The 12,557-nt window shown below is 30.2% G+C and overlaps 2 protein-coding genes across 2 annotated transcripts; both read left to right on the top strand.

Moving 5' to 3' along the window:
- Positions 1 to 827: 827 nt before the first annotated feature.
- Positions 828 to 8,134, top strand: LOAG_08471 (hypothetical protein; the record flags this gene model as incomplete). Its single annotated transcript, XM_020447712.1, has 16 exons — positions 828 to 866; positions 1,163 to 1,329; positions 1,790 to 1,820; positions 2,174 to 2,256; positions 2,922 to 3,039; positions 3,491 to 3,672; positions 3,897 to 4,176; positions 4,400 to 4,549; positions 4,932 to 5,029; positions 5,335 to 5,424; positions 5,835 to 5,943; positions 6,213 to 6,338; positions 6,697 to 6,900; positions 7,136 to 7,231; positions 7,506 to 7,749; positions 8,034 to 8,134. The coding sequence occupies 16 exons, from the start codon at positions 828 to 830 to the stop codon at positions 8,132 to 8,134; spliced, it is 2,118 nt and encodes a 705-aa protein (XP_020302087.1).
- A 670-nt stretch (positions 8,135 to 8,804) lies between these two features.
- LOAG_08470 (hypothetical protein) lies at positions 8,805 to 12,235 on the top strand (the record flags this gene model as incomplete). The annotated part of the gene is made up of 7 exons (XM_003144001.2): positions 8,805 to 8,987; positions 9,502 to 9,699; positions 9,989 to 10,110; positions 10,361 to 10,484; positions 11,133 to 11,300; positions 11,901 to 12,067; positions 12,172 to 12,235. Coding segments are annotated over exons 1-7 (951 nt in total), but the record flags the coding sequence as incomplete, so codon positions are not given.
- Between the last annotated feature and the right edge of the window lie 322 nt (positions 12,236 to 12,557).

Below are 12,557 nucleotides of genomic sequence, written 5' to 3'. Positions count from 1 at the left end.
TTTTTCTGTCATATTATCTTTTTCTTTGTCTTCTCTTTTTCCCCTGCACAATCATTGATTTTTAAATTTGAACTTTGTTTTTGAAATTTTCAACCAAAACATTCGTCGTATTTTCAATTTTAACTGATAAAAACGTTTTTTAAATGAATTAATTAAATATGAAAAGTGAGGGAGGAAGAAACGAATTATAATTAATTTGCATATTTTCAGGTACAAATGTAAGGTCAAATGCCGATCCAAATGATATATAGATATATAAATATTGATATGCATACATTTACATATACTAACTAATGACATCATGAAATTTAATTGAAACGGTCATTGAACAATTCTGTCTCTTCGTTTTTTTTTTTCCTACTGTCTCCTTGTCTCCTCTTTCGTCTTCGTCTTCGTTTAAATGATCGAATTTGAAAAAGTCATCTATTCATTTGATAATGCTGCTGTATTTTTGCGCCTGCAGAATGTATTACTAATACTGCAATTAATTGGTAACTAATACTACAACAACAACTGATTATTATTACTACTATAGTAATTTTTAATTATTAATATATGTTACTATCATTTAATTTGAATACGATAATTACTAATTAGATATTAGTAAAAGTAAAAGAGAAAAAGTATTAAAGTATTACTACTGTTGCTACTAATTACATTTATCACTAATTGTTATGATCGTTTTCAACGATCATCATATGCAATCAATCGATCAATATATATCAAAACAACGAAAACAACAATATGAAATTAATTATCGTATCAAATCATTTGTAATTATTATTTGTCCAAATTTGAATATATTATTATGGATGATATTTTCGGCAATGATTTTGACAACAAATGGTGCCACATGTTCATATAAGGTATTTAGAATTGTTTGTTTATCATACTAATCGTTATTGTTATTATTATCATTAGTTTAACTTTAACTATGACTAATTGTTATTGCCATTAGTTTAATTTGAATTTTGAACTTTTCTCTTCTGTTTTAATAATATTGACTTAAAACATTAGTTAATATTATTGGAATGAAATTAAAGGTAATTTATTTTGAACACTTAAATTAATTAATATTGCAAACTGATCAAACGGAGAATCATGGTTAACGATAGTTGTAATTAATTAATTAACTATTATTGAACATTTTCAAATTTCTTAGGTACCAAATGTCAATGACATTGTTTTTGATGTACCGCTTGATGTTGATTTCGTGGAGAATGATATGGAAAGTGATGATGGTAGAGTTCGGAAGATACGTAATGTAGATAATGATATCTTCCAACCGTTAAGGATTCATCTTCATTATGATAAAATTAGCATTGACAAGTAAGATAATAATCATGATCTTTATAGTGATCATTTGTTAGCCTCTAGATTATCCAAGAATTGATTTATTACTAAAATTATCTATTAACTATTCCATGGAATACATCTTCAGGTTAATCAGAGTCAATTAAGATTAAATAAGGTGAAATAGTTTGTTATCCGTTGTACTTTATTAGCTAATTATGTTTGTTGCGTTTGTGACTTACTTTTAAAGTTTACATAAATACGTCTTTTCATCTAGTAATATTGGATATTTGATATTGGACAATTACATCAATTAATTTCATGTTTTTCAGGAATTTGTAGAAGAGAGTAAAAAAGCTAACTTCTATAGATTAGCTTGGTATTTTGGAAAAAAGAAAGTTTGTGCCTGTCACACTTCATGTATCTAAAAATAAGATAAATTCAAAAAAAAAGAAAAATTATTATTTCAATTCATTATATTCGTTTTTCATTTCAGATTAACGACAAATATACAATTATTTGTTAATGTAAGTTACACATAAATTAACTCGATTTTTTTTGCAATTTAAGATATTATCTTGCATTTACATATAATTTTATTGTTATTCTTACACTGTTTAGACCATCTTTTTAGCAACTTTCTTTTTTTGAAATTTCAATTTTCCTGAAATGAAAATTTACACAAATGCGCAGATTTTTCGAATTGATGTCAGTTTTGATGAGCACGGATCAAAGTTGAAAGTTCAAAAATTTTCATATATGAGGCTGAATCATTTCTATCTATACACATTAACCAAGTAATTTACCAAGCAAATATAATTTGTTTTCAAATATTATTTAGAATATAATTAATTATTTTAGTATAATATTTATTTTTTAGACATCTTTATTACCGGAAGCTGTGAACTATTGGCAAGCTGCATTAGCAGTACGTCCAACAGCTATACCAATACGGCTTAATAGGCAGGTTGCATTATTTAATTTTTGAAAGTGCTAAATGAATGGTGTAATTTTGACAAATTGAGAATGGATTTGAGGTTTATTTTAGGTTTTAGTTTTTTTTTTTAGAACAGTTTTCGATAATTCCTGATGATAAATGTATGTATTAACTTAAATTTGAAATAGAATGGAAAATATAATTAAATTTGAGTAAAAAAAGAAAAACGAATGACGAACTTTTTCTTTCATTTTCAATTGAAGCTTTTTGTTTTTTTTTGACAAATGTTTATTTTACGAATATTTCATGGGATTCAAGAATTTATAAAGAATTAAAAGGATTATTTGTGTTATCACAAGTGATAATTTCATGAGTGATAATCATAAGCAATAAATGACAATTTCAATTGTCACTATGATATAATGTTAGCTTTTGTGAAAATTAGATCAATACAGCTATCACCAGTAATAGCAGTTATCATTTGATCATGAAAAATACAACAAAAGTACATCTCATATTTTATCAGATATTATGGATGGAATTATCAATGGAAAAGGGAAGTAATGAGGTGAAATATGTAATCAAATTAGAAATGAAAAAAGAAATGGAATTATTTTAAAATTGAAATTAGTAGGGATGACATGTTTTCAAATCAAATAATTTCATTGTAAAATGAAATTTGATTTTTTAGAAAATGTGTATCAAATCTATATTATATGCGTACATATGAGAAACGACAATCATGTGTATTAGGCTGCAAAATAGAAACAAGTTGTGGTGAAGTAATCATTCCAGATGAACATTTATATGTGAGTTTATCAATAATTATACAAAAATAAAGCATTTTCTTGATAAGACTTAATCACGATTAATTTTAAATGCAAACAAAAAAGGTTCTATTGATAAGGTTTAACTGTGATTAAATTTATATATAAACAGAGTATGTTATTGATAAGACTTGATTATGTTTAATTTGTATATCATTAAGATAGAAAATTTTTGTCATTATTTGAAAAGATGGTCGTATTGATTGATCATTTGATGCAAAAGTTATTATAAAGGACTTGATTAAGCTAATAGCTAAATAGATTATTTATTGATTTATTCATTTCTAAAATTTATCATTTATTCGTTTTTTTTACTTTTTTTACTTCGATAAGAAGAAAATTTACAATTTCAAATACAATGGAATTTTTTAATACATTTTGAAAGTGTACCTAATTATGGTAATTATTGGTATTAGTGTTTATTTATTCCTAGCAATGTCGTTATTGTACATCACCAGAATCCCAAAACTGTGGTACTACCGGACCTGCTGATGGAATTGGTGTACCAAATACAGATTTTCTCCTTTATGTTTCTGCAGTGGTATCAGAACGTTGCAAAAATGCTGATACGGTGGCATATGCAGCACATTGTCAACAAGAAGCTGATCGCGACAGGTCATTTCATTCCCTCATTAACTAATTTAGGTGATTAATAAAGCAGTGAGAAGTTGGACTTTGGAATGAAAATGAAAAAAAAATGAAAGGGATAGAGTAAGTTGAGAAAGTTTCAAATTGATATATTTATTTGAAATAATTTCAGAGATGAGATTAGGAAAGGAGAAGGGTGCTGTTAGAGTTGAATATCGATTTTCAAATTTAAGGATTCTTTGAAATTACAGACCAATTGCTGGACATGTTAATTTATGTCCAAATGCGCTCTCAACTGCACTACACGATCGTGAAATATTACTTTCAACGGTAAAGCATGAAATTTTGCATGCTTTGGGATTTTCCGCGGGATTATATGCATTCTTCCGGGATGACAATGGAAATCCACGAACACGACGAAATCGTTACAACAAACCGATTTCATTGAATAAAGACCGCGGATATTATAACTGGGATCCAAGTACCATTCGGACAATTATACGGAACGATTGGTGGACAGCAGAAGGAACGGTACAAATAAAACGAAGTTAGAGAATAGGGTGGGACCACGAAGTTGCATAGTGGTATGATGACGTTACGATGACACGACTGCTAGACTGAATATCTATAAAAACAAAATATGATCTGGTGGTTGTGGTGATAAGTTTTATGATGACAAGTCTTGGTAATATAAATAACGGGGAGGACTGATCAAATTTCCTTTCTAAGCAAGAAAAGATTTGGTTTTTTATAGATACCACATTCAATACATGTAATGGTAACTCCACGTGTACAACAGGAAGCTCGACGACATTTCAATTGTTCAGATTTGGAAGGGGCTGAGCTGGAAAATCAGGGTGGTGATGGTACCGCTTTTACACATTGGGAAAAGCGCCTTTTCGAAGTAATCATAGACGTGAAATGTTCTGCATATTTAAATTCTGAATCGAAGAAAATGATTCCAAAATTGAAACTCTTTTATTATCATCGTCTGTAGCAAGTTATTAGATGGAATTTGCAGTTTTTAATATTTTAATATTTTGCGATTTTTGTATGTTTTCCATTTTGCTCTGGTTTCAAAATTTCAAAACTTTCAATGGGTTCCAAATTTTTACCTTTTTGCTAACATTTTATTGCAAAATTTAGTATTGCTTATTGCTTCGTAACTTCAACATGTGCAAAATTATCCAACTTCTAAGGTTTCACTTTTGAATAATCGACGCGTTAGTGTAGTAATATTCAAAATTAGCCAACTTACAGAAGCAATACTCTAATTAACTTTTCAGAATGAAGCAATGACGGGTACTCATACGCAAAATCCGGTATACTCTCGGTTAACATTTGCACTTCTGGAGGATAGTGGGTGGTACAAAGCAAATTACAGGTTGAATTCGGTTTGGTTAAAATATTAGTATAGCATTAAAATAATAACTAATAAGAACGTACAGTGGATATTTACAATTATGTCTGAAAAGTTTCGTAACACTTTCAGCGTATTCAAATCTTACTTCTTTAAAATTAGAAATCCATTTCGAATCTCATCTCAGAAACTTCTAACCTCCAATTCATAGTCTTGATACTGCTTGACTACTTTCCCTTTAAGAACACAAATGTGTTTAGCAATTTTACCGGCAACTGTTAGGCAAAGAAATATAAGAATTTTGAAATTCATAACTTAAGTCGTTTTAGTACAGTTGAAGAACTTCACTGGGGTCGTCATCTTGGTTGTGAATTTGCGAGGAAAAGTTGTGGTGAATGGATCCGAAGTCGACGAGAAAAGTGAGTCTTCCGATTGGAAAATACAGTCATTTCTTTGGATGTCACCTGAAGTTTTCCTAAGAAGATCAAGATCCTGATAGTTTTTTCTCTTTTAAATTCAGCTTCTTTGCTATTGATCTTTCTTCAAGTACTTGAACGAGTACTTTTGAGTACTTCTCATGAAGTTAATGATGTATTTTTGTCATTCTTTGAAAAATTTGTTGCAGATTTTTTTTTTACCATGAGTAGTAAAACTCAGGCACATTGTTTTCAACTCTGATTTGTTTCCTTCGTTACATTGCTTAACTGTATTTTGTCGAATATTAAACACAGCTCTTAACTTTTATGTAAGCAGTGATTTTTAAGAATACCATTTCTTTCACTGTTGTATACAGTCACAAAAATTTTGTCTTCAGAAATTTTACTTACAGAAACCTTTTGCTAGCACCATTTTGCGATGAAATTAAACATGATGGGAAACGTTCACTGGCAACAGCACGGTGTACGGCACAACGAGATTCATTAGCTTTGTGCAATTTGGTATGTTTCATTTGCGGGAGGAAGCAATTAATTTCTAGCTAGTAGCATATTCCTCAAATTCAATTCTTTGACTCGATTTTGTTAGTGAAGTGTGATTTTAATTCTATATTGATTAGCATATGAAGTTTTGTAAATGAAACCAAGAATTAGCTCCTTTGTCTCAAGTTTTTTCATAAAAACAAGGAAATCTGCGAGATGTAGATACCAAATTTATGATGGGTCCATAGAGCTTTATTGTTGAAATTTGTTATATAAAATTCGAATTTTAGATACCTTATCAAAATCCACTTCCAGCCGAATATCGTAATTTCGCTTCCTTAAATGGAGTACAAGATGAGAGCGTCATGTATTATGGTGGGTCTGTGGAGCTTGCCGATTATTGCCCCTATAATCAGGTTTGCCTACATTATTTTTTTACTAAACCTTGTTTGTGTATTATTTGGGATTAATTGCAGTCAAGCGTACTTTTTTCTGGAAAAAGTGAAATTATGGAAATTTAACGAAACAATACAAGGGGTCTTTATCTTTCATAAAGAAAATCTGAGTTAGGGGCTAATTGCTTTACTACAGTTTTATTAAAAATTTAATCTATGTTCTGGAATATTTAACTTAGCATATTAAAATATGAAACTAAACATATCCAGTTTTCCATTTTCTATCCAATGGTAACATTGTTGATGGTTTCCCTGCGCAATAAATTGGCAATAAATAAAATTAGAATTAATCCATTTTGGTATTATCAGTTCCATGCAGGAGTTTGAATGGAAAGCATCAAATTCATCTCAACGTCGTGATAGTCGGTGTGAGCTGGATGGAAATTTTACACCTAATCAAGCAAATTCAATATTGGAAGTGTATGGCAATCAGTCAAAATGTTTCGATTTAGCGACTTTTTGGACTGAGCGAAAATGTGGTCGTATTCGGACATTTCTTCAGTACAAAGCTGGGTGCTATCAGGTGAATTTTTATTTTTTAGTATATTTTAAGAGGGTTATATGTTGAAATAATTGTGTTTCAATCTTCTTAGTTGTTAGAGAGATCACCTTGATTGGTTTAAATCTGAATTCAGTGACAACATGCGTAAAAGAAATGTTGAGTTTTAATTTGATAAATGCTGACTCTTCAGGATGTCTAGATTGTTTATTGCGCTCAGACTGTTTTGTTATATTGTTATTTTTGTATTTAATTTCAGTATGAATGTAGCGAAGGTCGTTTGAATATTGGTTTATTCAATGAAACTTTTTTTTATCCGTGTTATTTTGCCGGGCAATATGTCTATGTCCGAAAGGTTCTTTTTTTACGAAGTATTAAATTAACATTATAGTCGATACTCAAGTAATTTCTCAATTGATAGTTTTTGAAAAATTTTCTTTTTGCTTTAGACCTGCAATTTCCAATATGAAGGCTACTTTTTCATACTACTCGTAACTACAATTTTGACAGCGAATAGTCTTGAAAAATAAAAAAAGCTCATCATCTTCTGTTGAACTAATGTTATATTCTCCGGACGAAAATTTTTTAAATAATAAAATTCTTTAACTCTCTTTACTTGTTACTTACAGATAGTAAATGGCTGGTTGCGGGAAGGTGTGGTCATTTGTCCATCGTGTGAAGAGATTTGCCATTCAGGGCGTTTCTCCTCAGATGATAAGTTTGGTTACTGCCAAGAAACAGACGAAGATGAAATTCCCGAATATGTAGGAGATTTACTGCTAGATGAACCTTGCGCAGCACCGAGTTCTCGTTGTAGCTTTTTCTTCCTCTGTATTTTCCTTATTTGGTCTCTGCATTCTTTCGTCTTTCCGGGTATTTTACATGACTTTTTTTTAATCATTTTTTTAACAAAATCAGTATAATGTAATTATATCGTTTCTATAACGTTGAAATTAAACATTCAGAAAATGATTTGTATGGCTAATATAATATGGACAAAAGAGTTGGGTTTACCTATGAAAAATGGACTAGAAAATAGCATTGACACTAACAAAGTATGGAGAAGTTCGACTATTTTTATTTTTAATTTTTAAATTAAGATTTGTTGTGTCTATCTCAAAAACGTTTTTATTTTTGTTAGAGATTATGTGTTCCAGCGAATTCATATTTTATTTTCATTTTCGGTGTTTATTTGATATCGGCTCCATATTTTACTTGTAGAAACGGTATTTTATGCTTGTCTTCTTCATCTGCTTAATTTATATTTCCGTTTGTTTGTCATTCGGTATGTGGTTTTAAATTTTATTGTATTGGTAGTAGTCTGTGCTCAAACTGTATTTTTCCGCGATTTTTTTCTTTTTGACTTTTGGTGCATTAATCCTTGAATTTCAAAAATATGTCATAATTGTTGAAGCGGCTGTGATAGATGTTAGTATATTTCTTTTCGTTACGTTTTGATTTCAATTTAACATTTTTCTACTTCATGTCAAGATTGCTACTATGATTAAAACTTCGAACTGAAGTTTTTATAAAACTTCTCGGCGTTTGCAGTTCATGAAAATTGCATTTCCTAACGCAAATGTTTTCTTCATGTTTGCATCTGTTTGCATCGAAAATGATATGTTTCTTGGCTGTTAAAAACTGGGATAGTGTGATCGATGAGGGGTGACGATTTAAATTTGGTAAGGCATAGTTAAAGTAGTTGTTTCAAGTACGGATACTTTTCAAATTATTAGTTGTCATAAGTTATATACTCGCAAGGTAGTTGCTTAATGTGGTTGAGAAAACAGGCAGTCAAATAAGGAAATTATGTGAACAAGAAATGTGCCGATTTAATGTTTCGAAGCATCTGTGCAGCATGCAGCTGAATGAAATGGCGTATGATAAGTTCCGGTCCGACAATACCAACAGTAGCTTTCTTGTTCTGCAGATAGTGAAAATATTTCTAATAAAACGTGGAAGTTGAGTTGTAATTTATTGGGAACCATCTGAAAAAGAACAAAATGAGTATTGTGGATGAAGCCGTTGTTTGGGGCAAGCGAAGTGTGGATCCATGGCATCGGATGACCTGTTGTCCGAAGGCTGTTTTCACTGTAATTGAATTTTGTCAGGTTATTCTTTTGACTATCTTCCTTGAATTGTAAGTGATATGCGTAATTATTGGTTCGAAGTTATACTAACTGTATCTTCGAAATTTTTATTATTACTCAAAAGAATTTTTCAGCTTATCTAGCTATACTTTAACTCTACTCTGCTGGAGATTTCATTCATTTCATCAAATTGAGACCAAAGATTTAGTTCTCACAATGAGCCCTTGTTTTGCCACTCGTAATTTTAACTCTTAATTGCAAGTGCGTTTCTGAAATTTTCATCAACTTTGCTGATTTCCGTTTATATAATGATGCGGTTTGAGGTTTTTTTTCTTCTTTTTTTTACGAAGTTTTTTTTCTTTTTAGCTGTTGAGATAAAAGTTTTTCCTCAACAACAAATACAAAACTTAGCCGAGCTGTCAGGAAAAAAAAATTAAAAGAATGTGGAAGTTAAAATTTTCCTTAATTTGTTCAAGAAATCTGTGTATCCTTGGTATTTGAAAGCGTTCTATGTTTTATTCTGCTTCTTTCATAGGCACAAGGTCCACGACCGCTGTATTCATATCCTGCTCGTGTTCATGGTCCACACCTTGACATGGATAGTGTTTCTCTTTGGTTGATGAGCTCCGAAGTTATTAATGGTTCCAGCATGATAGTTTACAATCAACAAATGGCTATCTACGCATGTGTTCATTATTCGACGTTACTCGATTTGCACGCTCGAGCATTTCAGGTTGTTATAAAATTTTTTAATGAAGTTTGTCTTTCGAAGAAGAAGCGGGATGAAAAAAGGTTCAATCGAGAAAGCTTTTTGATACCAATGGTGTTATTTTAGATTTTAGGTTGGTGAGAAAGAAAGAAATATCATGTATAAAACTTCTGTAAATTTAGTAGCCCACAAATTTCGTAGTTTCTTTTTAGTCGAAGGCACAAATACGTAGGATATCATCAAACTAATAAGCGACAATATCTCTCTGGTATTTTGAATTGAGGATTTAAACATAATTTTCTGTCAGTTTCAGCGACCAATATCATTGGCGCTATTAACACCTGTAAAACCAACGACGGCGTTATTTAAAGAATTTATTGAGGCAAGTCGCCGCATGTTTTTACCATTATTGATTTGCAACCAGACTTTGTTCAAGTTCGTTTTCCATTTTCTTTTTATTTTTTAGATGGCGATATCATCCAGTGTAAAGGGAAAAATATAGGCGAACTCTGAAAAGCAATATTCAAAAACAAAATATTGATGCCGATTACGTAGTCAACGAATGATATTTATTCTGATTTTTGAAATTGATCATTTTAACGTTTTTCAGTGAGGAAAGGATAAAAATTCCTGCCTTATCTATTATCTTAAATCCAGCAAAAATAATGCATTATTAATTTTTAAGGTCACATATTGTTCGATTAGTCAATTTAACTAAAACGATGGAACTCGAAACGTTAGATGAGAGAAATTTTCTTTCATCATTGTCAAAATGTGCAAGGGCTAAAATCCAATCATTATCTGATCAGGTAAATTTATTTCATTTCATATAATTTTAAACCCTATCTGTACAGACAGTGACAGAATTCCTGAAATCTAGGAAATGATATGAAGTATGAGGGTTTCTTAGTTCTTGTTTGGTTCAGCGTTTCAATCCTTATGGCATAGGACGAAGGTAATGCAAAAAACAATGAAGAGGTTTGTTATCAGGCCGTCTTTGTTTCCTCTAGTTCTCATTCTTATCTTCATCACTATCTTATTTTCCCAAAAAAAAGTAGTTATAAAAAATGTCACATGAGGTATAAAGTTGCTTCGATATTATCTCAACAGAGACTGTTGAACCAGAGACTGGATTATTCGTCCATAAATTTTCTGGGATAAGATGAATCTTTTACTTCGCTCTTTCTTGAACTATTGATTGCCTTATTTGTGATCCTTTGATGGGCATTGTCGAGATTTCGGATAAAGATTCTGAGAACTTGACCATCTTTATCTGTACTAAAGATTAAAGATGAAGCATGAAATAGATGAAGCATGAAATAAAGATGAAATAAAACTGCAATTCTGAATTCTATTAAACAGGTTAAAGAAATAGAAAAAACTCATTTTTAATATAATAAAATGTAATACTTTTTCATCTCATTCGTAATACCTTCTTTTTTCTACCTTTTTTACAGGCAAAGCGTATGTTGGAACGGTTTGAAAATGATGCCGTGCAAAAAACGATACGTAACTCTGTATACTGTAGTGGACATGAGTTGATGAGTAATGATGTTAAAATTTTGGAGCAGTTGGTTGAAGACCCTCCAAAGTCGTTGCAAGAAGTGAAATTTTTAACACCATGTGTCAGTTTGTTGTTTATCTGTTTATTTAGCAAATTTTTACGATTCTTTTCGAAAAACCGCCTCGATAACTTATCTAACAGATGGGTTCAGTGGAATGGTTTAATTACAGTATGGGACCGTTTTGTTTGTCGATATTCTCCCGAGAGTAGCTCGAACAATTTAAGAAATAAATTACATTGTATTACAGGCGACATATGCTGTGATAAGGAAGTGTTAGTTGGCATAAGTAAAATTTTTTTAGTATAGAAATTTTTTCGATAAAATTTTTTAAAAAGTAAAATTTTTTACTATAGGAAGTGTAAGTTGGCATAAGTAAAAATTTTTTTAGGTATTAGTATATTTTTTAGTTTAGTATAGAATATGCAATTAATAAATGGATTATATCATTTATTCAGTCATTTTTGATAAAAAAGAAAAATGGATTGAGAGAGAGAAAAGAGAAAAAAGTGACATACATATCTTTGTATGTTTAACAGTTGTAGAGAAGATTTAAAAGAAGCCAATACTGAATAAAAAAGTCATTCAAGCTACATTTAAAGCATAAGAGTGAAGTTGAGTAGTTTTGGTTAACTAAATTATTAAAATTTTATAGCATTTCAGACATATAATGGATTCATTAAAGCGCTTCCAAAAATATATGAAAAGCTTGCTAGAGCAGCTCAGTCGTATAATACGGGGACTTTGTTTTGCGCTGCAACTCCAGTGTTAAAACTGAAAGATTGTAACAATCACAGTTTAGATGACGACAGTACCAGTGCTACATCCATGTTAGTTTATCGTAATTGTAGTTTAGGGATATTTCAGTTGGTTAACAGAAAATAATATCTTTCTCAGGCTACTTCATCACAGTTTTTCATTTGTATTGCTTTAGGAACCTTCTGGATGAAAATGATTATACAAGAAATCTAACCACTATTGCAGAGGGTTTGGACAAGGTAAGACTTTTACATTATAATTAGTTTTTTGAAATGAACTTATGCAATTATACCGTTAACGCAAAGAAATTCCGGGATAGAAATATAGCTGTACTACTTGTAAGATAATAGTAATAATAATAATAATAATAATAATAATAATAATAATAATAATAATAATAATAATAATAATAACAAATAACAAATAACAAATAACAAATAACAAATAACAAATAACAAATAACAAATAACAAATAAACAAATAAACAAATAAACAAATAAACAAATAAACAAATAAACAAATAAACAAATAAACAAATAACAAATAAACAAATAACAAATA

This window comes from Loa loa, assembly GCF_000183805.2.
Source record: "Loa loa unplaced genomic scaffold supercont3.52, whole genome shotgun sequence".
NCBI classification, from domain to species: domain Eukaryota; kingdom Metazoa; phylum Nematoda; class Chromadorea; order Rhabditida; family Onchocercidae; genus Loa; species Loa loa.
This window is presented reverse-complemented; position numbering and strand designations above follow the sequence as displayed.